Source organism: Mus musculus, chromosome 17 (assembly GCF_000001635.26).
Source record: "Mus musculus strain C57BL/6J chromosome 17, GRCm38.p6 C57BL/6J".
NCBI classification, from domain to species: Eukaryota; Metazoa; Chordata; class Mammalia; order Rodentia; family Muridae; genus Mus; species Mus musculus.
The window spans coordinates 8,933,428-8,960,603 of NC_000083.6; the positions used below are offsets into that span (position 1 = coordinate 8,933,428).

General features: G+C 45.8%; 1 protein-coding gene across 11 annotated transcripts in view; it reads left to right on the forward strand.

Moving 5' to 3' along the window:
* Pde10a (phosphodiesterase 10A) overlaps positions 1–27,176 on the forward strand; it is a 461,462-nt gene that overhangs the window by 408,241 nt on the left and 26,045 nt on the right. For 10 of the 11 annotated variants that reach the window (XM_006523318.4, XM_017317460.2, NM_001290707.1 and 7 more), the window contains 8 exons: positions 7,714–7,854; positions 9,445–9,600; positions 10,943–10,993; positions 11,509–11,567; positions 13,369–13,420; positions 15,923–16,065; positions 18,070–18,162; positions 20,310–20,496. In XM_006523318.4, the coding sequence (XP_006523381.1) occupies positions 7,714–7,854; positions 9,445–9,600; positions 10,943–10,993; positions 11,509–11,567; positions 13,369–13,420; positions 15,923–16,065; positions 18,070–18,162; positions 20,310–20,496 (882 nt within the window). Of the gene's footprint in view, positions 1–7,713; positions 7,855–9,444; positions 9,601–10,942; positions 10,994–11,508; positions 11,568–13,368; positions 13,421–15,922; positions 16,121–18,069; positions 18,163–20,309; positions 20,497–27,176 lie in introns of those variants that run through there. The other variant, XM_017317462.1, reaches the window with a different exon arrangement.

Sequence of the window (27,176 nt, forward strand, 5' to 3'; positions counted from 1 at the left end):
TCTCCAGTGAGAGCTAAGAAATGTTTCTGCTGTGCCACTTAGCTGCACCGTCTGGTGAGATCGGCAAGGAGGACAGAACCTTGGACTCCCTGCTGCATCTGCAGGAGAGGTCGGGCGCCCTGCATCACTGCAGGGGAGAGCTGGAGCCCCCTGTTACCCCAGGAGAGCTGCTTTACTTAAGCTTCCTGGGAGGGGCACGGGTAGCAGCCTTATTAGCACCCAAGAAAAAGGCAGCTGTGAGGGTTTTTGTTTTTTTTTTTACCTCTCAGAAGTTCTTATTAACTTTTAGGTTTCTGGGGTGGGGAGACTCTTTCTGTTATTCTCAGCCCAGTGATGCATCACAAAAAAAGAATAATAATAAGAGCTAGAGAGATGGCGTCCTTTGATAAGATCCATTCCTGTCCTCCTAGAAGACCCTGGTTCAATTCCCAGCACCCACACTGGGTGGCTCACACACACCTGTAACTCCAGCCCCAGGGGATCTGATGCCTTCCTGATCTACAGGCACACATGCACATGTATGTGCACGCACGCACACACACACACACACACACACACACACACACACGAACACACACACATTCATGTAGATACAACTATGCTAAGTGAAAAAAAAAACCCACGAAACTATACAATACATGTCTCGAGCTTCTACAAATGATTAAAACTTTCCTAAGAGTGTAATTCCTCTGTCGGGTCCCTCTTAGAACTGAGGCTGATGTTTCTGAAAGGCAGAGGGCCACACTGCAGTGGAAATTGCTTTCTGTGAGGACATGATGCTGTGACGATCTCCTGGGCTCACACATCCTATTCATGAGAGGTGGAGCCACTGCACTTGACGAGAGCGTTTTGTTGGGTTTTGATCAAAAGTGACACCTTTGTTTAAGACTTTCATACACTCATATAATTTCATGCACGCATATGACCTCATACATGCAAATAATTTCATGTATGTGTATAATGCATTCCCTGTCTTACCCTCCATTTCTTCCTTCCGCCTTCTCCATACCATCCCTTCCCAACTTTGTGTACTTTTTACCTACTGGCTCTGCTTACTGTGTGCATATGACAATCTCCTGGAGCTGGGTAGACCATCCATCTCCCAACAGCCATCAGCTGCTGTGGCTCCTCGACAGGTGGACGGGATCTCATGAGCCCCTCCCCGAGGCACACTTGGATTTTTGCTGATGATCTCTTGCTGCAGATCTTGTGCACACAGTCATAGTTACAATTTCTTTGTGTGTGCATCAACCAGCAAACAATGTTGGGCTGTCAATGTCCTTTCCCTGCAGCTTTGACAGTCTTTCTGCCTCCCCATCCCCTGCTTCCCCAGTGGTCCCTAAGTCTCCTCCGAGGTAAGGTATATGATATAGCTGTCTCATTTAGAGCAGAGAGTCTATTATTCTCAGCATATCAGCAAGTTATGGGCCTCTGTTTCAATTGTTCCCCACTATAAAAAGAAACTTGTTTGGTGAGGGTTGATAGATATACCAATCTTGAGGTTTAAAGATAAGCACTATGTCTTATTTAGCAGAATGGTAGCATTAGGTTTCCCCTAGGGCCTAAGACCTGACCACTTTTAGGGTTTCTTTTTTGTTGTTGTTGATGTTGTTTTGTTTTGTTTTTGGCAGAGTAACAATAGCAGGTATAAGCTGAGCAGTGGTGGCCCACACCTTTAATCCCAGCACTTGGGAGGCACAGGCAGGCGGATTTCTGACTTCGAGGCCAGCCTGGTCTACAGAGTGAGTTCCAGGATAGCCAGGGCTACACAGAGAAACCCTGTCTCAAAAAACCAAAAAACAAAACAAAACAAAACAAAACAAAACAAAACAAAAACAGGCATGAGTTCTTCTTGTGGAATGTGTGTCAGATACAATCAGAAAGTGGTTGGCTAACTCCCATTTATGTGCCATCTCACCAGTGAGCATGCTTTACCAGGGCTATTGTCAGTGTAGTTCCCAGGATTTAGGCTTAGGTAAGACTTGATTATTTTCCTCTCCTGGTAGAATGCATAGCATTCTCTATTACTATGAAAGCTAGCCAGTGGGGATGAGAGTGCTACACTAAGAGGGACTTGTATTGTGTAACCACACTAAGCCACTGGGGCAGCAGAGTCAACTGTTACAGTGAGAAACAATCTCAAAACACCTGCTGGATCTGGTAAGGCAAGAGACCAAACAGAAGCAGTGTTCTCAGGGAAGAGAGCAGAGGGCAGGCGTCAGAGTTGGGAAGCCCGTGTCACTCCAGGAAAAAGCGGTGTGCTAGGGAAAGGACTTTTATTTGGAAGGAGTGAGTAGTCTACAGCGAGAGTGAAGCTGCTATTCTACACAGTGTACTTTGTAAGAGGGAGCCGTCTGCCCCTCTCCCCACAGTGGCACTTTCAGTTGACAACAGAGGCAGCTTAATGAGGCGAGTGACATAACACAGCCTTCTGTACAAAGAGCAGCCCAGATCCTCCCACCCAAGGGCAGTTCTCTGGCAAGAAGATAGTTTTTTGCCTCTAGTTACTTGATGATGATGATGACGATGACGATGACGACGACGACAATGAGATGACGATGATGATGCTCCCTCCTCCTCCTCCTCCTCTCCTCCTCCTCTCCTCTTCCTCCTCCTCCTCTCCTCCTCCTCCTTCTCCTCCTCCTCCTCCTCCTTCTCCTCCTCCTCCTCTCCTCCTCCTCCTCCTTCTCCTCCTCCTCCTCCTCCTTCTCCTGCTCCTGCTCCTGCTCCTCCTCCTTCTCCTGCTCCTGCTCCTCCTCCTCCTCCTCCTCTCCTCCTCCTCCTCCTCCTCCTCCTCTCCTCCTCCTCCTCCTCCTCCTCCTCCTCCTCCTCCTCCTGCTCCTGCCCCTCCTCCTCTCCTCCTCCTCCTCCTCCTCCTCCTTCTCCTCCTCCTCCTCCTGCTCCTCCTCCTCTCCTCCTCCTCCTCCTCCTCCTCCTCCTCCTCTCCTCCTCCTCCTCCTCTCCTCCTCCTCCTCCTCTCCTCCTCCTTCTCCTCCATCTCCTCCTCTTCCTCTTCCTCTTTCTCCTCCTCCTCTTTCTCCTCCTCCTCCTCTGCCCCTGCCTCCACCACCTCCTTCTCCTGGTTATTATTATCAATTAAATTGTACTCTAAACCAGTGGAGAATACAGTTAAAAGAATGATATTACCTGGGTACAAATTGGGGGGAAATGGAAAGGCTGGGAAACTCAGTGTTTCTGTTTGTAAATAAAGCTGCAACCTGAAAGTGTTGATATATATATATAGCACTGGCAGTTTACTATTGTTGTGATGTTTTTTACTGAACTGTAGAAAAAATTCTAAGCAGTATTGAAAAGTGCCTCGCTTTGCCTTCCCTGTTACAAATTTCTGAAACTTGGCCTCCGCATGAATTTGCTTCCTAGCACTGCCATCTAGTGGCACAAAAGAATAACACAAAACCTGGGTATTTTAATCCTTTGGTGTTCCCACACCTCAACATACACCCATTTAAAAACTGTTTTAAAATTGAGTCACCCGAGAGCAAAAACAACAACAACAAAACAACGTTAAAAGCAAGTGTCATGAATGACATGATCTTTGGAATGTGTGTCTGAGAAAATGTCTGTGGTGTGCGTTTGCCACTGAAACAGAGTGTTGATATCAGAGGTCAGGTTTCTCTTTCTCATTTAAATGATATTATATTTTATAAATTGTGTTAGTTTATACTTATTAAATTAATTATATCAATCTACTATATTATATTTCTACTATTTTTCTCCAAATACACACACATACATATATGCCATATAGTGTATACTATATGCTATTTACTATATGTGTATATATATGTATGTATGTATATATATATATATATATATATATGTGTGTGTGTGTGTGTGTGTGTGTGTGTGTGTGTTTATATATGTAGTTTTCATGGTTTTATTTCGTCCTTGAATTCAGCTTATTATTACCGATCTGGTCTAGTTTAAATTATCTATATGTATGTCTATGTATGCTTTTATCACACAAATGTGGCCCAGTTGGGGATATCTCTTTAACTGGGGGGCTAGCTCTTCTGCTCATCCATGGTGGTCCCTGGCATTGTCCCCATTCAGGTGGCAGTCAGTCAAATCGCCCTGGAGGGGAAGAAGGGTGAGGTCTAGGGTATTGGGCCTTTCCTTGTGTTTAGATTTCTAACTTCTGAAGCATTCTTATGCTAATAAATGTTGTTTAGATTTATATAAATTTAGAGTAGGAATTAATCTTAGAGAAGCCCATTCTCAATGTTATAGGAAATTAGAAATAAATATATGTAAGTATATACAATACTGTCTGGTGCTATTCATTGATGAAAATCTGAGGACAGCATTTTACTATCTTAATAGTGCAAGTAACCCAGTCACAACCTTAGCTCAAAAGTTAAATCAATCTTGGAAACAAAACTTCCATTTCCTCTGCTAATTTCTTCAGTACTTAGTCCCTCCTATTGTTTATTAATACGGTAAAGCATACTCATCAAGGCAAAGTGCTTGGAATGTTTCACAAACGGAATTACTATTTCTAAACACCAAGAACTAAGAGGAGATTTCCTTTGCTCTGTCACGATTAAAAATGCAGGTTTACCTACCGGCCTTTCCCCTGGTCCATTTCTATGGGTATACAATTCAGTGAAGATTCTCCAGTGGTGGCCGAGCGTCGGGTGCAGTCCTGATCATGGAAGTCCTTTGTCGACTTATTCTATTTGTAGTAACAGGTTCCTATACTTCCACTCAACTTTAAAAGGTCGTAAAGATTGTACTGTCCCCAAACAGGTCATTCCATGTCTGATTAACATGTAATCAGAAAAAAATGGGGCTTTTGAACAGGTGACACGTGCTGGGTTGAAAGGAGCCAGCGAGGCGGCTCAGCAGGTAAGGACTTTTGCTGCCAAGCCAGTTAACCTGAATTCCATGTCCAAATCCCAAGTAAAGGTGGAAGGAGATTTCTTTCCCATGCCTTGTCCAGTGCCCTCCACATTCAACCGTGGTATATTCCTCAACAGTCACATGCAGGATAAATAAATAAATAAATTCAAGAAAAGTTAAGAAAATAAAAAGGCAGGGGGCCACTCACTCAAAGGAAAGAAGTCAGCACAAAAACAGCCTTGGGCCCTTGACTTTCTCATACACATCACAGCGTTTCCGAGATTTTAATGGCGGTTCTTATCAGGGACATTTCTGTCTCACGAGCACGTGAAATCACAAACTTGTTAGTAAATCCAGTATACTCTCCATTATAAAGAATTACTCTTTCATAATCATCCCCAGGGAGTTTCCAAAATGTACCAAATACTTGACCATTTCTGTAGTTTTCTCAGCAAGCATCCTCTATGGATGCTCTATGGAATGCTCTATGGATCCTCTATGGATGCTCTATGGAATGCTCTATGGATCCTCTATGGATGCTCTATGGAATGGCTTTCCGTGAACCCTGCTTGCTGGAGTCTTTTGCATCTTTCTTAGTCACCCTCTGCAGGTGACTGCCTGGTAGCACAGGAATGTGCAAGATCTGTGAGTTCCGGACTTTGACAACTGAGTATGTTGCTAAGTCTCAAAATCTGTCCATTGTATACCTTCAGAGTGAGCAACTTACAACCTAAAACAAAGTAGAAAATGCAAAGCTTCATTTGGGAGCTTGCTAGCCTAGAACGTTCTTTCTGTTATCGCTCACAGCACAGTCTTCATCTAATCACTTAGTTAAACCCAAGTCTCTCCCTTAGTGTCCTGTCTTTGATGGGGGAAAGGACAGGTGCCCGGAACTCAGTCTCATGACTGAGTCCCCACAGTGTGAAAAGTTACTGTCTGCTCTGTTTTTCTTTTAACCTGCTGAATACATTGCAGTCTTTTTATTTTTCTTACAACCAGCTCTTCCTCCTCTTCTCCCATCCTTCCTTCCTCCTCTGTCTAAAGAGAGTGTGATAACTGACTCGAGGACAACTTCTAGAGCTGATGGTAGCCTTCCTCTTTCAAGACCAATTCACCAATAAGTCTCAGTGGATAGTAAAATTATACTAAGTTTAAGCACAGTAGCACCTCAGGAGTGAGCTACCTCCCTGGGAATTCTTGGCTTGGGAAGAACCAGAGGCCCCCAAACAAGGAAGCCCTTTGCTACTGTGGCTGGCTTCCCACCAGCCCTAAGTGTTAGGACACCTAAGATACAGGTTAAATCAAGTTGGAACTGTTCTGGAGGCTTGCTCCAGGGTGGCTGGGACCTGACCCACCTGCTGGGTCTTAGGCATCAGTGAGGAGCTGCTGCTGCTGCTGCTGCTGTGACTATGGCTGTGGCTGTGGCTGTGGCTGCGGCTGCGGCTGCGGCTGCGGCTGTTTTGCTAGACGGATGTAAGGTACCCAGAAAGCAGCCTCCTGCAAATGATGCTTAGGCTCACAGTTCAGAGATTTCATCCTTTGTCAGAGAAGCTGCTTCTGCAGGGAGCAGGGACTCAGAGCTGGTTAAAGGGCTGACCGGGCCAGAACTGAGAAGATGCAGGACTACATGCAGCTAACACTGCTAATAGTTTTTAAGGTGGTACCCGATTCTAGCCTCTTAAAAAAAAAAAAAAAAAGATCAGCCATCATTCATCACCTAACCTGTTTTTGTCTCTAAGTGTGCTCTTGTATGTAAGACACCAGGCTTCACCCTTTTAACAGATCTATTTGAATTTTTCTTCTACTTGCACTGTATTCAAGTCCTGAATGGAGCTTCCCTCCCTCCGTCCTTCCCTCTGTCCCTCCCTCCGTCCTTCCCTTCCCACTCCCTTCCTGTTGTCTTAACTTAGAAGTTCCAGCCTATAGGATTCCTTGTCCTGTGAGTAGAAAGTGAATCCTCTGATGGTGGATGGTTGGAAAGCTCATAGAGGCAGATAAGCCAATACCGTTCAGCTACCTCAGTGGGCGCAGAGCTAACATTGAAGTAGTTGGTTGCATGGGTCAGCTGATATGGCTGCTTTATCTTTAATGTGAAAGTAGGATGGGTTCTGTTGAATACGTCCAGATTTGTGGATAATCATGATATAACTTTGCTAATTAGAGAGTAATTTAAATATTTTTATTAAGTGAAAGAAGTTTGAAGTATGGGTAGATTTTATCAAAATGATTGCTCCTAAAACTTTTGAGAATGGATAAAGCAACAACAACAACAACAACGAAATAAAACAAAGCAAAACCAAAACCTTGCTTAGCCCAGAGTCACTTTATGAAATCATGAAGACTAGAGATGACTTTGCAGTGAAGACAGAGCATTCTTAATTTGTAGCACCCCCAAATGTGAAGTTCCAGCTCAAGCATCATCATTGACAAGGGTCTTCGAGCAGTATTCTGAGAACCCTGGAAAGGGGGTGACATGGCCCCAGGCTTGGCATTGGTTGGTTGGTGTGGCAGAGTCTAGATTCCGGTAGCATGAGTCTAGATGCCATCCTTTCTCCATGGCGAGTCTCACTCAGAGAAGGCTAACTTGACAGAGAGTGTGTGTGTGTGCTCGTGCCTGTATGACTGTGAATTCTGATCCCAAACCTGCCTCCTGTGTGAAGCCGGAATATGAGACTTTTCATGTTAGGCTCCAGGCTGCCCCCTGTGAAGACCCTTGCACCACCCCATGTCTTGTCTTGTGATTGGCTCCCAGACCTCACAGGATCTAGTTAGGTAATGCCCTAGAGTCTTACTGATATTAGGCAAGACAGAGGAGGCCATCTAAAAAAGGTTGTTTCTTCTTCTTCCTAGAGCCTGTGTGTGTTCATACCACCCGGGATGAAGGAAGGCCAACCCCGGCTCATCCCTGCAGGGCCCATCACCCAGGGTACCACCATCTCTGCCTACGTGGCCAAGTCTAGGAAGACGTTGTTGGTAGAGGATATCCTTGGGGTAAGGCACTTTGACCCTGGCGGTCTGAGGACTTAATTAAGAGAGATGATATACATCATTTTGGTCTTGCCATTCAAGTTGTCTCCTGATTAATTATAAAAGCATTAAATGAAGATACAGATCAATAAATGAATTGGCTTAGAGTTTAACCTTCTTATTCAGAAAAATTACACCCATGGTGCTCCCTGGGAAATGGAGCCCTTATTTCAACACCTGGTTAAACAGAAAAAAGAAGTTTCTATCCACGTAAATTAGATGGTGTGGCACCTCTTGGTAACTCACATTGGCACTGATGCAGGACTGACCGTCTCATCTGAAGGGTTCCCTGCAGTGCCCAGTTCTCAGGCATCTATTGATGGCCATTCTGCTGAGGTGGGCTGTAGGTTTCTGGGTAATAGAAGACAGATGTCAGCTGGCCATGAGCTAGGTATGGCTGGTTTCCAGTGACCCTGCTGGCATTTCTCACTCCCCACCTGTGAGGACAGCGTGGTAGGGTCTGATGAGAAGAGAAGTGGAAAGTTAAAAACCCACCGTAGACATCGAACTCACTGCCTTCCCCTTAGCCAGAATAGCAATTGTGTGAACATGCCTGAGGCCAGACTGGGTCTCCTCGGTGTCAGAGGGTACCAGAAAAGATGCAGCTGCCAAGAGGGATGGCAGACATCCTTAGCACAGTTTGTCAAGAGTGTTTAGGCAAATGTCTGATGAATGTTACTTCAGGTGGTGCTGGCTTCACAGGGGACAAATGAAGGCAATAACATATGTGGGGGGAATTTGTTTTGGGAAACTGCTGAACTGATAGAGACTTGAAATGTGGCTTCTCCTCCTCCTCTTCTTCCTCCTCCTCCAGCACCTCCTCCTTTTTCTTCTTCTGACAATGATTTACCTAGAACAAAGTTGCTATTGCTTTATTGGAGTAAAGGAAGGAAGGAAGGAAGAAAAAAGGAAGGAAAGAAAGGAGGAAGGAAAGAAAGGATCCACAGTGAGGAAAGAGAAGGAAGGAAGCAAGCAAGAGTAGATGCTCTGTGGATTCTCATTTGAAAACGTTCAGTTCTGAATGCAGGCTTTCAAAAGCTAAAAGCTACAGGAACACTTTCATATTGCCCCCCATTCAGGGAGAGTTTGACATGTCCCATTAGCTTCCTGTAGATAGTAGAATCTGAGCGTATTGAACTGCCGTCTTGATATTAATCCTTCCCATTGCTCTGTACTGGCCTGCTGGAATTTTAGCTGAGATAGAAAAATCATTCAAGCTGAATCCATCTTCATTGTGGTGCTAAGTAACTGATAATGTTTGCCTCTAGGACATGGCGTGGGCCCTTGAAGTTCAACTTAGGCAATGGTTGGCATGACTTTAAAAACAGAAGAGAAGGCGTGTTTGTGTGCACCTGTCTTCATGTGTGTGTCTGCCTGTGCTCTCTCTGCTGCGTTCACCTGGGAAGCCTGGGGCGGTTCCAGCAGAGAAGGAGGGAGCCAGTGCCAGACTTGCTGATAAGTGTTCTTCCGGTCACATGACACTGGCATCCACTGAGTATGCATGCAAACGCTGAGAGGCCCTGAAGTTCCTGGTTTTCCTTGCTTGATTTCCAGGATGAGCGATTTCCTCGAGGTACTGGCCTGGAATCAGGAACCCGCATCCAGTCTGTTCTTTGCTTGCCCATTGTCACTGCCATTGGAGACTTGATTGGCATCCTTGAACTGTACAGGCACTGGGGCAAAGAGGCCTTCTGCCTCAGCCATCAGGAGGTGAGGCTCCGACCCTGCTCTCTGCACCTTCTGTCCTCTTCCCTTCGTTGGTGGTCCCCGCCAGTGTTAAGTGACAACATGAATGGATCTCGAAGTCACTATCAGCCGGACCGTGTCTGGCTGTGAACAGCAGCATTCTTAAAAACCTGTTCTCTTGAGCAGCTGTTTTTAGAGAAGAATGGCTAAATCAGAAGTACAGTTTTGGCTTTTCTTTTTCTTATATAAATATATCTTAACAACAACAACAACAACAACAAAAATGTGCTTTGGTGCATATCCAGCCAAGCAACAGGATGGAGTCCTGGTTGCCTCGTGTCTTCCGTAGATGTTCTTTCTTCCTAAGTTACATGAACACTCCAGTCTCTGCTGTCTCTTCATGGGCTGCATTGGAGTTGACTCATTAACACTGAAGTCACATACTGCCAGCACTGGTACCTTTCTTGTGCTGGCTGGATGAACCAGGTCCCTAGGGGTCTGGCTGCACCCCATTTCTGAATGATCTACTTCTAGTTTCCTGGGCTGTCCCTCACTTCTTCCACACCCAGGCCCCTGGGAAGAAGTCTTGCCTCCCAGTGCCTTGGAGAGCAGTCCCTGTCACCTCACACCTAGTGCCTTGAGTGACTTCTGCCATGGAACCTGTCAGGTCCTTCCTTCTGTCCTGCCATATACACCATTCACTGTCCTTTCAATTGCACGAGACACTTCCTTCCTCTCCAGCCTTGGTCTTATTCTCTCCTCCGGGACTTCACCTAGAACTAACACTTTGTACCCAGCAAAGACATGCAATGTGGAAACCAGTGACAGGAGGGGAATATGGGAAGGGGAGGACGGCTCAGTGAGCAGTATGAGAATGGGTTTCCCAAAACCCCTTTAAAAAGCCAAATGTGGCAATGCAAGTCTCTGTAGTCACTAGTCCTGGGGAGCAGAGACAGGTGGGTCCCTGAGACTCTGTCCATCAAATCTAGTCTAATGGCTGCACTCTAGGCTGGTGGGATATTGCCTCAAAGTAGGTAGACATTTCTTTGATCATTCTCTGCCCTTCATACATGTGCATATATGTGCCTACACATGACACACATGGAAATAAAAGTAAAAACACAATTGGAATATAAGCTTGAGTCCTCGAATGCATGAGGTGTGCACATGGTATTTTCCCCTCTTAGGGATCCCCCACCAGCCTGAACAGGCAATTAGAGACGTTTTCAGTTTCAATTTTTGCTAAACTGAAAAATAATTGTTTAATATTAAAACAAGATGATGCACACTGGCCAGATGGCTTGCTGTGCAAACCTGCTGACCCAAGATCAAGGTTGTTTGATATGCACATGTGTATGTTTTGTAGGTTGCAACAGCCAATCTTGCTTGGGCTTCCGTAGCAATACACCAGGTGCAGGTGAGTCTGGGGTGTTCTTATGAGGACATTCCAAGGCAAATGGTAGTGGGGGCTGGATGTGAGGCTAGCAAGGACCTCAGGCATTGGTCTTGGATGTTGTATTATATCTGAACCATTTTATCTACTTGATCCCTTACATTCAGTTGTAAACCATCTTAAGTCTTATCACAAGTACATAGGGGTTATATTTTTTCACAAGAAGAAGAAAAGCGCAATTGCAGGGTAGAGCTATGAGTAGAAGATTCTCCTTGGCCCATGACATATGTGCTAGATGACAAGGTTTAGAAGTAGGAGTAGATGTGTAACTTAGTCAGGGAGGCCCATGTATCTGTCCCAGATCATAGAGTTGTGCCGTTCTCCAGTGAGATAAGAAACACAAGGTTCTGTCAAACACAGTTTATCCTGTTGCGCTTTTCTGGCAGTGAGGGTGATAGTGCCCATGTTAACAGTGTTCTGGGTTCGGGTCCCAGCCAGCAGAGCTCTTGAATAACTAACAACCATTGTATATGTGGCAGGTGTGTAGAGGTCTCGCCAAACAGACCGAACTGAATGACTTCCTACTCGACGTATCAAAGTAAGTGTTTGCCTGGGCATCTCCTGGGTTTGGTGACAACGGGGCATAAAGCGCAGGTCTCGATGGTGACACATCTCCATTCGCTGCATGGGCAACATCCTGGGAAGAGTCGCTAGTCGCATGCGGATTATAGAATTGCATCTTTATCCACAGCCAGCTTGTACGTTAAAGGTGACAGAGGCGTACATGGTTGTCTTTATGTGACATTTAATTTGTAAATAGACCCTCTTAGAACATACCTCCTCTAATCTCTCTACCTTTTCCCAGGGTGCATTTGCTCTGTCTTTTTCTAACAATGTCTCTTTGCACAGTATTGTTAATAATGCCTTTCTGTGTAAAGTGTCTCAGAGGTGATTTTGAGAAAACAGTTCCATTTCCTGGAAGCTTGGTCTAGATCATCTCCCCTGGGCTAGTAGTGGAAGCCATTATAGATATTTATTAAACTCCAGGTTGCTACAGCAGGGGACCAACCCACCTCATTAATAACCAAAACCTTAAAGTCCCAGACATGGTCACCCAGGCCACGCCCTCCTACCAGAGTTCCTGAAAGCTGGGGACGGGGGAGGGGCAAGGTGACAAGGACAAGGGGACAGGGAAGGGGATGAGCTAGGACACAGCCTCCGGCAGCACTGTTGCCAGCCATGGCTGCTCTTGCCCTGCTGTGGTGCTTCCTAACTCCTCGCCAGCACATGCCGGACGGAGCCCTGCAGAACACGCAGACTGTGAGTTGCTGGCTCATTTTGTAGCTCTTCTTTGGAATCTGAAATTAGAGGCCTGTGGCCAAAGCAGTTTTAACCATCACTCAGTCAGCTCCACTTTCAAACAGTTAAGCTTTGTCAAAATGATGGGAACCCTGCTGAAGCTACTTCAGAGCCCAGAGAGTGGGAACATTTGCATATTTTGGAAGTGTCCCAAAGCCACCTAAATGCCTGTGTGACACGCTATGACCTTCTTTCTGCCTTCTGCTCCAGTAGGAAGCTCGGTCACTCCAGAGCTGCCTTCTCTGTGAAGCACTGAGCTCACAATGCAGAGAAGCATTGACCTCACTGCCCTCAAGTGAAGGAGACTATACTGTGGGATCATTGTATGCCAGGCTAATTTCAGAGCAGGGCTGAAACCCTCACAGAGCCAGCAGAACCCATCGCCTGTGCTCTCTGATGAGTCCTGCGGTGGCCAGCTATCAGGGAATCTCTGGGATTCAAAACATCCTAGCAGATATCTCCCCGCCTCCACAGTGCACTCTTGCTACCGACCCTGGGTTTTACTTTAGTTAAATAAAGCAACGCAGGTCACTAGTCCTGACTACTTACAGTATGGTGTTTCATTTCTGGTCAATTCTGATGCCTTGGTATGGTTTAGCCTCTACTTTCTCCATCCCCCCCCCACGCCCCCAGAGACCATGTGTATCCTAACCGTATTGGTGGATTTAATAAATGTAAAGTCGTCCCCCCTGCCCCCCTCCCCCGCCTTGAGACGGCTCATGAGAACGTTAGGTTTGGTTGACCTGAATCAAATTCCAGGTAACTCTCATTGCAGCCTTTCCCCCACCTTTCAACTGAGCAATACCATAATTACTGGATGACTCTACTTGACTTAGTCTGTACTAAGGCAATGATAATGGTTCACTGATTTTTTTTTTAAATTAATGTTTATTGCTTCTGAAAGAAGACAAAAAATATCAAATTACATGCATATCTGTTTATTTACACTTGGAGCCCATATAATGTGTTTGGAGTTTAACATGCACTGTGACAGCAATAAGGTTACTCCTGGGATTCATCTTTTATATTTTCTTTTCCAGGACATACTTTGATAACATAGTTGCCATAGACTCTCTACTTGAACACATCATGGTAGGTCTTTTTTTGGTTTTGACCGTGATTTTCTTTAAACCCTAATTCCTTGGTCTTCATTCATGGTGTGACATTTGTATGTACTAGGAGAATACACTCTATTAATTTATATGAACTATGGTGCTCTGAGATCCCCCTGGCCTTCCTTCACCAACCCCTGTGATCTGGGGAGGGCGTCAGAACAGACTTGTTTAAACAGCTGTACTTGGGGAAAGCTTGGTTTCGGCTTCCTGCTCTCCAAGGCACTTCCCATATATGTCATGTTAGCGAGCCTCACTGGATGCTGATGCTAAAATTCCATCTACTTGAGTTGCGTTTCAGCATCCCTGTCCTGGAAGCAGATGCCCTGCGAAATTCTCCATGGTAACTTTAGTGGCTGCACCGTCTGTGTCTGGAGATTTCCTGTCTCATCTCTCCTTCCAGCACATGGGCTCTCGGGTCCAGCCTCTTCTGCATATCCCAGAGTTCTCAGCCATGCTCAGTCACTCAGTTGTGTCTGAGGTTTGCTAGCTGTGTCTGTCCACCCAGCCCCCACCCTTCGCTGCCCCCTTTCACACTTCCCCGTCTATGAATCCACGCTCCACCATTTGTTTGGTGGCTAACTCCTATTTCTATGCTGTGTTCTTCCCGGGAACCTGCTTCCTTATTGAGTTTGCCTTCTGTGACTCTGTCCTACAGGTCACTCACCTTTCACTCACTTGGTGAGTTCCTTGTCCCACCCAAGTCACCTCCCTTTGATCAGCTGGTTATTTGAGCCCCACATCGAATTACGGATGGCTTTTGGAAGTAAACCCTAAAATATCTCCCAAGCGTTTCGGCCACCCTGTTACCTTCTGTCTGCACACTGGGGAGGTGCAGTGGCTTGTTTTATCATTTTTCAGTTTCTCTTTGCTTTTATGTCCCGTCCCCCCCCCCCCCCAATCCCTCCAGGCCTTCTTTTCCCAATGTTTCCTGTTTGTTTTATCTTACACGAGTCTTCCCAATGCATTGTCTTCACTTGAGTGTCCTATTCTCCAGTACTGTTTATGGGAGGCTGAGGGCCCTGACCAAGTGCTGCGCATAGCATAAGGCACACGATTGCTGACAGCAGAAATGTGGCCGATGGCACTGTGGAGTGATATTCACAGTTACAAAGTGGGAAGAGAACAGACTGGAGAAAGGAGAAGGGGGACTGAATATGAATGGGAGGGAAAGCATGCAGACATGAAGATTAGAAGCAATAGGAAATAAAGGTTAGGATGGGTATGAGTGGGAGGGATACTTACAAAAGACTCCCGGGAAACAAGCTAGAGATGACAACAACCAAAATGTCGAAGTGTAAAGAAAGATGAATCGGTAAGAATGAGGGGCTGGTGAGATGCCTTGGTAGTTAAGGTCACATGCTGCTCTCGGAGTATGGTTTTCAACACACACATCTGGTGGCTCACAACTGTCTGTGACCCCAGCTCAAAGGGATCCAGCATTCTTCCGGCCTCAGTGGTCACTCTGATGCCTCAGCGGTCACTCTCATATGTGTGCACAGACTAACACTCACGGATCCTTAAAGGGGAAATAGATAGAAACAGACCTGTAATTCTTCTTAGCTGGGATAAACGTAGTGACACACCTACTTGCCTTGGGTGTTTTTGAAGCCACTCTGTAGGTGGAGAGTGGACTGCCAGTAAAAATAATTGGAACAAGTGAGGCACACTAGCCAGCCTGGCCTCCCTCACAAGAGCAGTGTCTATTTAGGACTCAGCCTAGGCGTGCTTGGCAGTGCTCTTGCGACCTCGACCGAATGACACCCTCAGCTCTTAGACCAAGCTTTGCGTGGTTTCTCAACCTCAAGGGCCCTGCCTGCCAGTGTCCCGAGACTCTGATCTCTACGGGCCCGTCTTCCACTACTAAAGCCTGAGGTAGGAAAGGCTGAGAGGCAAGAAGAGGAGAGGAGCTTTCCTGCTCTTGAGCTTGGAGAGCCATCGCTTTGTGCTGGCCAGCCCCTGTCTCATGCGTTTAATGTTTAGTCAATGGCTCACTGTGTAGCCCTGGCTGGGCCAGAAACCAGAGCTCCATCTGCCCCTGCCTTCAGAATGTGGAGATTAAAGGCGTGGAGAATCTCATATCTCTTATAGTCACTGTTCACAGACATCCAGCAGGCTGAGTGGGTGTTGGCCACGGCTGATAGACAAATCAGGGCGCCAGGAGCATCCTGATAGGCAAAGGAGCTCAGAGCGCTTGAGGATTCTCAGGAAGGGAGGCCGCTAGCTGGTCGGCAGCTCCTAGGAAGTGCTCTAGTATTTCAAGATGAGCAGGGACATGGGTGCTCATGAAGTGTCCTAGGTGCCATATGCTGGGATCAGCACGTAGACAGACGTACACGTGAATTCCACTGTGCTTCATAATCCGTGTACCCTATTCACAGTCCTGATTGCCTCCCCAGTACAGAGTATGTGTCTACACTAAGGCTCCCCATACCCATCTTCAGTTCCCCACTGGCTGACTCTGGTTTCTCACCCGCCTCAGATATATGCAAAAAATCTAGTGAACGCCGACCGCTGCGCGCTCTTCCAGGTGGACCACAAGAACAAGGAGCTGTACTCGGACCTGTTTGACATTGGGGAGGAGAAGGAGGGGAAGCCCATCTTCAAGAAGACCAAGGAGATCAGGTACAGCTAGAGCGACCTTCCTGGCTCCGATGCACCTCTCTGTGCCGATTCACAGGTGCGCTGACAACACTTGTCATACTGTGGTACCACTCCCACCAGGACCCGCCTCCTGAAGGTAGTGCTTCTGGGAATGGCATTGCAGCGCCAGCGAAACAGCGCCTACTGTCACTCCTGGAAACGCCGTCTTCCAGAGGCGGTCCTTTGGGAAATCATGTTGGAAAAACTTACTAGTGCTCCCAGGTAGGTAAAGGTCGCCCTGGCAACAGCAGGCAGGCAGGTTCCTGTGTCTAGGAGCAGGGTGAATTTAACCAACTTAGCCCCTGCTCCTCTCCAACCCACGAAGACTAAAGGCCCAGAGGAAAGGAAATTGATGGGCTTGAACACCTGAATTCAGGGCCTGGCCATAGGCTGAAGTGGCTACCCCTTCTGCTGCATTTAAAAAGGAAGGCCCTCTTTGCACCTTAAGTGGCAGCTGCTGTCATTGAAACGGGCAGATGACCCTTCCTTGTTGGTGACGTCCTGGTGCCTCAGTCTTGACACAACCTGGAACCTGCAAGGAGCACTAAAAGGTGGAGGAGTTAAGAGTCATGTGCACAAGTCAGGTCCCTTTCAATGGTGGCCTCTTCTTGCTTTCTGTCCATCTGAGCCTTCCAATCACCACTATAAAACTCTCTATCGAGACACCGCAACACTTAATTACTGCGTTTTCCACTGGGCTACTTTGTCGTGTTGGGGAACTAATGACATGGGACAAAGTGAGCAGCCACCAGCTGTCAGCACTCGGCCCTGGCACTTCGAGCTATTTCTAGGTTGACTGATCCCGGGTTACATAGTCATATAATGCTGATGTGGGGGCACTCTGGGAGTCTGTGGGGCATCTTACATTTTGCTCACTTACTGGTTTGGTTATATTCTGGATTTGCCAGTCTGGTCATGGTCACCTGGTTAAACTGGTTTCTCATGCTTAATTTGGGGCTCACACTGGCTGGTGTTGGGCCTAACTGTGGAGCTATTAGCTCTTTTTTTTTTTTTTTAACAAGTACAGGAACAGGAGTGGAGAGAACCAGGCTGTCTGGCTCTGTGAGAACTAGTTGAGGCTGGCCTCCAGCACTCTGACTTGTGCTCTCCATGGGTAGAGAAAGAGCAACCAAGAGCTCAGGGAAAGTCCCCATGCCAGGGCTCTCAGAGCAAGTTAGACAAGTGCATGTCATGAGTAGACTCTGGCATGGCTTGTGATGTCTAATTTGTGCTCCTTAAAGCAGGAGAAAACAAGGAGGCTGGTGACTTTGCACTTCATGCAGGGTCTGTCCTTTGGGGGGATATTTTCATTCTGTCTTGGGTCAGTGCCCTCTCGAGTTTCTGAAAAAAAAAAAAATAGAGTGAGTTGTTGATGTGGTTTTTTTATTTAGCTAAATTTTGAAATAAGCACATTATGATTCTAACACAGTAACATGACAAATATTTATCAGCGGGATGCTTTATTGCAAAAGTATAACTAAGTACAATCAGTTCCTATGTATAGTCTGGTTGTTTTTAAAACAAGCATATTAGAGGCATGAAAACACCTTTGTCCTGTTTCTGTGTAGTGCACGGATCACAGACAACAGGGCAACAGAGCTGGGCTGTCTGCGCTCGAGGGAATGAGCCCAGCACAGTGAGAAGTCCACTACAGAGATGTGCACGCTGTAATTAGTGAGAAGATTTGCTGCCGTTGTTAGGCGGCGCTAGGCCTAGGCTGCAAAGTTTTCAGTTTCAGTTTATGGTCGCACGGTCTCAAGTTACTATGCGTTACATCTTAAGACAGTGTTCTGAGTGATCACTGCAGGGTAATTTTCTGCCTTTCTTGTACATATTTCATAAGGTTATTTAGGATACATAAATGGAAAATTAATTTCCTAATTAAAAAGAGGCTCAATTCAACTATCGGATGCTAATGACATACCTCAGAGCTCTTTTACAACAAGACCGAGTAATCACCACTGCCCTCCCTTTTTGTTTCTGCAGATTTTCCATTGAGAAAGGGATTGCTGGTCAAGTGGCAAGAACAGGCGAAGTCTTGAACATTCCCGATGCCTACGCGGACCCTCGCTTTAACAGGTGAGTGCGGCCCTTGTCCTTTCTCCTTTGAGGTTCCACTGGGCGGAAGCCTCTCTGAAGGAGTCTTGGTTCACGCTGCCCCAGTCGGTTATCAGTGGTCAGTGTCCTCAGACACTTTCAGAATGATGGCTGGAGGCTATTTGTAGGCCAGCCTTCCATGCTGGGGCTCCACAGGGTGTCAAGTGTCAACTGACAGCTGTGGGCTTCTGGGGCTGGGGCTGTGATGTCATGATTTCATCCCATTGTTCTCTGTCTCTGCCTGCTCTACAGCTGCCACACAGGGATATGGAATTGGTTTTTTGGTTGTCATGTCCAGTTTTGAACTAAGGCCCTGTCATTTATCCACTATAGATGGAACTGGGGTCAGTTATTTGATTTCTTTATGCCGTAGTTTCATCTTCTTCTAAATGGTATGAGATTGCCCACTTGTAATCATTTCTTGGGACTACAGATAATTTTCCTAAGAGCTCTGGAAGCCTTGCTGCACACAAATTAGGAACCGAGCTAGCCGCATAGCTGGGATATTGCTAGAGTGTAGTATTAAGATGGGCATTAAGAATTTTTCATTCACGTGAGACTCTGGAGAACTCGAAATCAAAGAATAAGTTTTATTCAGTTCTTTGAAGTTAGAAGTCACAAGGTAGATGGTGAGGCTGTTACAGCAATATTTCAGATACACAATAACAGTGTTTAGATGATACATCCGATTTACTTTAAAAGCAGTATAATCAGCTGGCGGCATTTCCTGTGATTAATGATAGGGTGTCAGAGAATGTAAGACTCATATAGAAACATAGCTGTATTAATATTTTACCAACAAAGAATACTATTCTCAAAGAATACTAATAACCTTAGGTTTCCCCCAAGCAAGCTTGCTTGTCCTTAGACTGCCTAAATATTGAAATCAATTGTCATCATTTAAAGTCCTTATGGAAAATTTATGAGTCAGACTATTGAGAAAATCAAAAATGCAGTCAATGGATTGAGGTGTTTGTGAGGGGGGGTGGGGGATACTGACGGGCAAAGCATGTGATGCCACTGTCTGTATATCTAGGCTATACAAGGCAGCCCCATACAGGACAGAGCATGTAGGCTGCTTCACCACAAACGATGCACTTACAGCCACTCAACAACACATGGAGAATAAACAGGTCACCTTCTGGTGTGTACCAGGCAAGCAGCTGAGATCTTAAGATTGGCATCGGGGTGGAAAAGGCAGAGATGGTGGCATGAGCTTTTGCTTTGCTGGTGGCAGCAGATGATAAGGCAGCCTCTTGGGAAAACAGAGGTACAGCTTTGACCATGAGCGATCCACTAGTCTGCCCTCCTCCTACATAGGTGCTCCAAGGGAAATGAAATCATTTGTCCAAAGACTCAGCTATAACCACCCCCCCCCCACCCCCAACAGCCTTACTTGAAACAGCCAGTAACTAGCTATTAACAATGATGCTGACCACTAAGTGGAGTGTGGATAAGTGAAATGTGCCTTTGGTAGAGACGACAGCCCAGCAGCAAGGGCCAGATGGTTCTTGGATAGCATGGGTAAGCAGGAGAAGCCAGGCCCCGGGGGACTGAAGCACAGCCACCACGTTGGGTCTGTGCCTGACTCTGGGAAACTCAGCCTTGTTTTCGGAGACCATCTCCTCAGGTCAGGGATCAGCAAACCCTCTGCTCTGAAGGACATCATAAGGAGGAGTTTTACGTCGGGAGCCCAGCTCTCTGCTCACGTAGAGCGTCCACAGATGAAGGTAGCCTTGTCCTGCAAGGATGATAACTGTAGTTGCCGATACCTGCTCTAGATTTTAATGTAAATATCCTCACTTAAAATGCTTTAGCAAGTTACCAGTCTCAAAGCTCTGACCAAATTCAAAGGAAGATACTGTCTACCAAACTTCCCCCAGATCACCGACCCTGGCCAGGAGCCTCCAGGAGAGACTGCCCTAGAAAGAAACACAATCAAACAAGCCTAAATATTTGTGAAATTTTTTAATAAGACACTCATTTTTACACCACCTCAAATCCCCAACTCCACTCTAGCCGTTGGTAACACATGCACACCAGCTACATAGCAATGCCAGGATTGTTGGAATGTGTTGTCTGTCACCCTTCCCTGCTGGCTAATGGGGCTATCCCTTTCACTTCCACAGGGAGGTGGACCTGTACACAGGCTACACCACGAGGAACATTCTGTGTATGCCCATAGTGAGCCGAGGCAGCGTGATTGGCGTGGTGCAGATGGTGAACAAGATCAGCGGTAGCGCCTTCTCCAAGACAGACGAGAACAACTTCAAGATGTTTGCTGTCTTCTGCGCACTGGCCTTGCACTGTGCTAACGTAAGTGTGACTCTGGACTCACGTGACTTTGAGCTCCGGCTATTTTTTTTTCTTGTCTTTCTTTTTTCATTTCTATTTCCTCTGTGAACTATGTTCAGGAAGTCCTGCTTGCGCCTACTTTACGAAGTATCTTACAGAGCCTGTAAAGAAAACTAACTCCCAAGAGTTTGAGTGTAGTTCAAGATATGAGTTTGTCCCAAAAGAATTGTTCATGTACTATGAAATGGCAGCACTGGGGTTGTATCTCCTGTCTTCTGGAAAAGGGGACCTGTTGTCTGCTGTTTGTCATAGGCGGTACATTAGGGAGTCCCTGCAGGGTACCAGCAGCAACTTGTGTCTCCCCAGTGGCTAGGAAAGTTCTGCCTGTAAGGAAAATGTGTGCGTGCGTTCCGTTTAATGTCTGTGTGTGAACATCACGAATGACAACATCTAGTCCTCTTGGGCCACTTCGTTCTGTGCCTGAGGAATAAAGCAAGGCTCAGTTTATACCTAAAATTTAGCATCTGTTTTCTATGTTGCTCTATTTTAAATGGGTTGGACATGTAGGGATTCATAAACTAATAATCCTGTAGAGGTATTGTGGTTCTGCAATTAAGGGAATTTTAGGACTCTGAGCAAAGTACCCTGTCGTACACCAGTGGGAGTTACCACTTTAGTGACTTAGATTATTTTGGGGGAATCCCACATCACCCACCCATGCTGATCTCCCAAAGCAGCAGGTCCTGTGTGCCTCCACAGCCCAGTACAGTTCACACCCTCTGCTCCCAGGACAGGGCCACCTTGCCTTCAAGGGGCATGAGGGAATGTCCTCACTAATGCACCCAGAGTGGCTGCAAGCTCTCTGTGAACTTCATCTTGACTTTATTGCTGAAGTGCTTCTCCTCACTAAAACCTTATGTAAAACAATCATTTTGCTTTTGAAGTTTTTTTTTTTTTCTTCAACTCTGAAAGTGCAAGAGAAGGTCTGAAACTGCATCTCTTCTCCTCACCTTGGCCGCCTAGGCTTGGACCACGGTGTTAGAAAGGAGAGCACGTATGGATGTCCTTCAGAGCATCCTCATAGACCAAATGGAGAGGCTATAGCTTGCAAAGAAGATGGCAGCAGAGCCCCTCCTCTGTGCATCTATAGAAGGGAAGGCCACAGCCTGAGTGTGGGCCTCCCTTTCCAGCTCTCCTGCTACCCTCTAAGCAAGTCAGCCTTGCCGTGTTGGACATGTTTTCAGTAGGAAGGCACCTTGCTGCCCGACTGCCCCAAGCAGGTAACTGGACAAGGTCAGCTCCTTTCCTTCCTTGAAAGCCTCACTTCTTCCTGAAGAATATCCATGTTTACTGAGATCATAGGTATGAAAAAGCTCTCTATGAATAAAATGGCCTCCACTCATTGGCTGTCACTAAGTCAAGACTCATGTGATCCTGGGGACTCAGGCCCACAGTTGCCTCTAAACTGGGTGTGTGGTCTGTCATCAGGCTCTGTAGTCCTGTTGGTTTATGGTGTCTGTCCCCAAGAAGAGGGAGGGACACAAGGACCAGAATAACAGTCAGAATGCTCTCATCTTACTTAAGTTACCTTTGGACATATCAGAGGGCATCCCACTGATGGGATTAAAGGGCATGTCTGGCCGGCAGTACCTACATTTCATTTGTCAACTTAACTAATAATTAAAAGTACTTTTAATGGAAAATGGCCATTTAAAAATGCTAGAAGTCTTTAGCTTATGCCTCTGATCCCGAGATTCCTCAGCAGGCGAGTGGCGATGACAGCTTCCCTGGGGACTGGCATTAGGACTGTAGGCAATAATGTCTGGGTTCTTAGTCTTTAGCAGCTGCAGTCTGCCCCATTGCTTTGGATTCCAGTCAGCTCCAATACAGTATGTTATCGCTGCCACCAGTTTTATGAAGTCCAAATTTATTGCTTGACAGACAGCTGAATGGTCTGCACAGGCTGAAATGCCTTTCATCAAGATGGAGGCTCGGTTCCAGGATTTCCTGGAAAAAAAAATGAAGACAAAGATTGCAGAGGGACCATTGAAACCCATTGAAAGATAAACTCTATGCTCCCAGGAGAGAAATCGCCAGCTCCCACTTTATTGATGCTTTGGCTGGGCGAAGAGTTTGGAGAAAATCCTTACACGTGCCCCACTCAGTTTGAGCAAGGGAGGAACTCGTCCTAGTGCTACATACAGAGTGTGCTGGGGCCTGTCTTCAAGAAGGAAATTTCAGATCTCCAGGCTGAGGGCAAAGAATAGGGAAAAACCCCATTCGTTGACTTTGTGCTGTGGCCATGCCCGTGGAGTAGACCAGCTGGGGGCTGTAGGAGGGACACCGGGTTCTGTGGTTTAAGGGGGGGGCAGCATCTTTTGATCTCTCCGTTTGCAGGGCACCCCTTGGGTTATCTGCTCGCGTGTATTTCTTACTTATTTTTCCTATTCATTTGCTGACTCCAGATAATTTATCCTGGATAATTGCCCATTGGAGTTCTACACCCAGGACATCTTAATCCCCCTTGAAAGTACTCCAGGCTCTTACTGTTTGGGGGCCACTTGAAGTTCACGTGTGAATGAGCAGCATAAGCTTCAGACTCCCAGTCACCTATTGTGGAGTCTTGGTCTCCACACCCTGCCTGCTTCAGAACAGTTTTGCATCTCCAGCTCCGTACAACCCAGCCCCTTTCCTACCTCACTTGTTCGCTTAGGGATTAGCCACCTCTGCTGGTGTGTGCGCTCCTTTGGCTTGCTGTAGCATGAATTTTTACTCTATACAGTGTGTGTTTGGTCTGAAGATTTGTGTAGCGGATCCATTTGGTGTTAATAATGACATCATTTAATGCAATTGAAAAATAACACACTGAAAGCATGTATCTTTAAAAATATATATTTTTTGTTATCTGAAATGCAAATGAAATCAGTGGTAGAGAAAATGCTTAACTTTCATCAGAAAGTGTGGCTTATACCTCAGACCTCCAAAAAGTTAACCTAACTGTAACTTCATGGGTCAATGCCTAGCAGTGCTGGGTTTCCTGATTTCTGTTGTGTATTTCCCACTACTGGCAACTCAGGCTCCTCACAGGGGTGTTAGATGAGGAGAGACACAGTCGATCCCTGCATAGTAGTTGGCCATTGTTACTCAGGTCAAACATTTCTTGATCCTCACCAGAGGAAGAGAGCAGCCAGGGCGGAGTGATGGAGTGGCATGCCTTGCTGATAGTCGTCTGAGACCAATACACAATGTTAAAAGACCAGAACTGTCACCATTCAGCAGTACCTGCTGTTTACACCCCCTTGTGATTGCTCACTACTGTGTCCTTAGTTCACAGATGGGGACCTGGGTAAAGAGAACTAAGGAACCCACCTACATGCCTGCAGTTTGTTACTGGAAAAGAGATCCAACTCAGGGATGTGACTAGAGTCTGCAGTCTTGAGAATCGTTCCAGCCTGAAGTGGCTCAGTGTCTACTGTGAACATTAAAGACAAGGTGCCCACCTGTGAGTGCCACAGGACTGTCATGAGGAATTGGTATATAGATCGGTATTTCAGAGCAACCCCCAACCAAGTATTTTATCAGCCAAGAAGCTGGGTTCCATTTTATAAAGTATAAAAGGTGTACTTTTACTTTGCAGTAGAGGGAGGCCACCCTCACATTCCCAGGCTGTCTTCATGCTGAGATTCTAAGGGCCTGTCCATTTTCCATGTCCCAAGACCGACTTCAGTGCCAGACCAACAGCAGCCACTTCTCCTAAAAGTCCCTCCTGATAACACAGAGTCCAAGATTAACTCCCAGTTATTGTATGTGAATAACTGATAAAGAGCCCAAGACATATACTTTTCTGTCTTCCTTAGTCTGCAGTGAGATCCTAGACTGTATTATTTTCTAATGTTCATATCGAAGGTTATTTGCCAAATGGGAAATGTCAAACATGTCCAAAACTCATTTACTTTTTGGATGAAATTAAGGTAATTTATGTAGTAATTAATTTTAGAGTAAGCACAACATCAAATGATGAAAAAATACATGAATAAAAAAATTATAACATAATGATATGCTTTAATATATTTGCATTATAATGTTATGAATGAAAAAGATGAGAAAAACCTTCAACCAGATTGTTGGCTACTATCTTGTATAAGACAGCGAGTGACAGAAATAGGACTTTGGGGATGTGATGATGTCACGTGTAAAGTATCTGTAACTACTGTGTTTTGACCTTTAGATCGAGTGCAGCTCCCTCTACTTGCACCTTCATCGTTGAATCAGGCTGGGCCACAGGGCATGCTGAACTGCACTGAATACTGAGAATAGCAGGGATAATTGGCCTTCATGCCAGAGCCTGTGGGTCATCTCTTGGGCAGAAAGCCAGGAGGAGGCCACAGAGGTTTGGGAGGATATAAGGGAAGTGTCTGCTTGAGTTTGCAGGTGAACACTGTCAATGGAGTACCATGTCATGCTCTTTGGTTGTGGAGGGGCTCTAATAAGACTCACGCATCGCACAGTCCTGCCCTGTCCAGGGTGGCAAATGTCCCGTGACAGGTGGCTGCCTGTGTGTAGAAAGAGGCAGCGGCTGTGTGCTGCATTCAGTGTTTGCAAGCTCCTCCTCAGGCTGTTAGTAAGGCAGCTTTCACGCGTGTCCCCATTCCCATTCTCGCAGCCTGTGGATTTGCGGTTTGTGGACAGTTCCTCGATCATATGTTGACTTTTTTTTTTTCAGTATTTATACATTTCCTTTCACAGAAAGACACGTTTCAAATCTGCTGCCCTCTCTCCTGACAAACGAGTCAATATTTTGACATCTAGAAGATAATATTTAAAGGGATGAGCAACATTTCAGAAGTTGCCGGTGCTACTAACAATGAATGAGAAAATAAATGCAACCATTTATTTTCTCAAAGAAAGCCGCATGCATCCATGGGCTTTGAACTCTTTGAAATAGACACCTGATGGACCCGCCTTTGTGTGCAGTTGCCCCTCTGAATATAGATCGGTATTTAGAGCAACCCCCAACTAAGTATTTTATCAGCCAAGAAGCTGGGTTCCAGTTTATAAAGTATAAAAGGTGTACTTTTACTTGTTCTGTACGTTTGGTTTTGACTGCAATGCAGCGTGGGCAGCTTCTTTCCCAGCCCCATCCATTTACTGTCCCTTGAGCATCACATACCTGGATAGACATCCTACTCTCTAGATTTGAGAATTTCTCTTTGGTGATTTGACTGAAATTTTTTCTGTGCCTTTGGCATGGAGTTCTTCTTCACCTATGTCTATGGTCCCTAGGTTTGATCTTTCTGTGGTGTCCCAAGTGTCTCCCATGACCTATCTTGTGTTCTACCTACCATTTTCTGTGACCGAGTGATCTGACCTTGTCTCCAGGACTCTCAGGCTGGGTTGCACACAAGCTGTGCTGTCAGTGAGGCTCCACTAAGCTTCCATTTGCCTTATTGAGTGTTTTCCTTCCAGCCTCACCTCATTCCTGTATTTTGCAGTATTTTTCTCTCTCTATTGATTCTAAGTTTGCATTCTGATTGACTTATTCAGTCGTTTGTTTGCATTCTCCTAGAATTAATTTGGGGACTCATTCCTGTACCTCTTTAGATGTATCTAGACAATTATGTTCTCATTGATTCTCTGAATATACAGTTATTCTTCTGGATTCCTTGTTATTTATTCTAGGTGGCTTTCATGGGGTCATTACAATGGGGGTTGGTAGCATGAGTGGCAGACATATTATATTCTGCATTGTGATTTGTATATCTAGAGTTGGTCAGGTACATCTTTAGCATGAATTGCTGGCCCATTTGAGTGGACATTTGGGTCTAAGTTTGGTATTGCTATATATCACCTGGTTTAGGATGTATTAGGTTATACCCAGAGCTCAGTCATGGAACAGTCAGAGCTTGTTTGTGGTTGAAATAACTTGGGTGACCCCAGTCAGGCTAGCTGTCTTATTTGCCAGAAGGTCATAGGTTACTTGGGCAGGTGCCTTGGCTACCCAAGTTCCCTCAGGTCATAGCAGGAGCCTAAGGGTGGCTAAGGATTTGGAGTTGTGGGTATGTGGCCTCAGTCAGGTGCTGCTGAGGCCAGTCTGAGCCTGGGGAGAGGGTCCTGGGCCATGTGTCTATAATCTAACATGGGTGCTGTGTGGATGGTTCACCCAGGTCCTAGTGGGAGCTAGGGATAGGAAGGAGTCTAGCTAGGGTCAGGTGTCTATGGCGTCACACAGATGCTACTCTTAGTGGTAACCTGAGGACAGGAAGACACTGCTTTATGTAAACATACGGCAGAAAACGGCAGAAGTGCATTCAGACCATTTCAGAAATTGTTGATAAATCTATACTAAGCACAAGCCAAAAGTAATTGAATGATTTTTTATAAAAGTAGTCAACAACAACTTAACTAGCAGTATTGACACAACAACATAATCTAAACTATGCTAATGTGATTGTTACATACCCAAGAGTGATGATTCAAATTCTGTATTTCCCCTTGTAGTTAAACCACCATGTTTTTATAAAAGCAGTTGTGCTATCATGCACAGAGCAAAGTATGTTGTTTGTGCATTTGAAACCATGGCTGCAGCGAAGCTGTGAGATGCTTCGCAGGCAAACTTGTTAACAAACACCTCAGATTTGCGATGCATTTGAATTGTAATGAATTTTCTATTGTTGTGTGTTATAACAGCCTATTGTGTACTA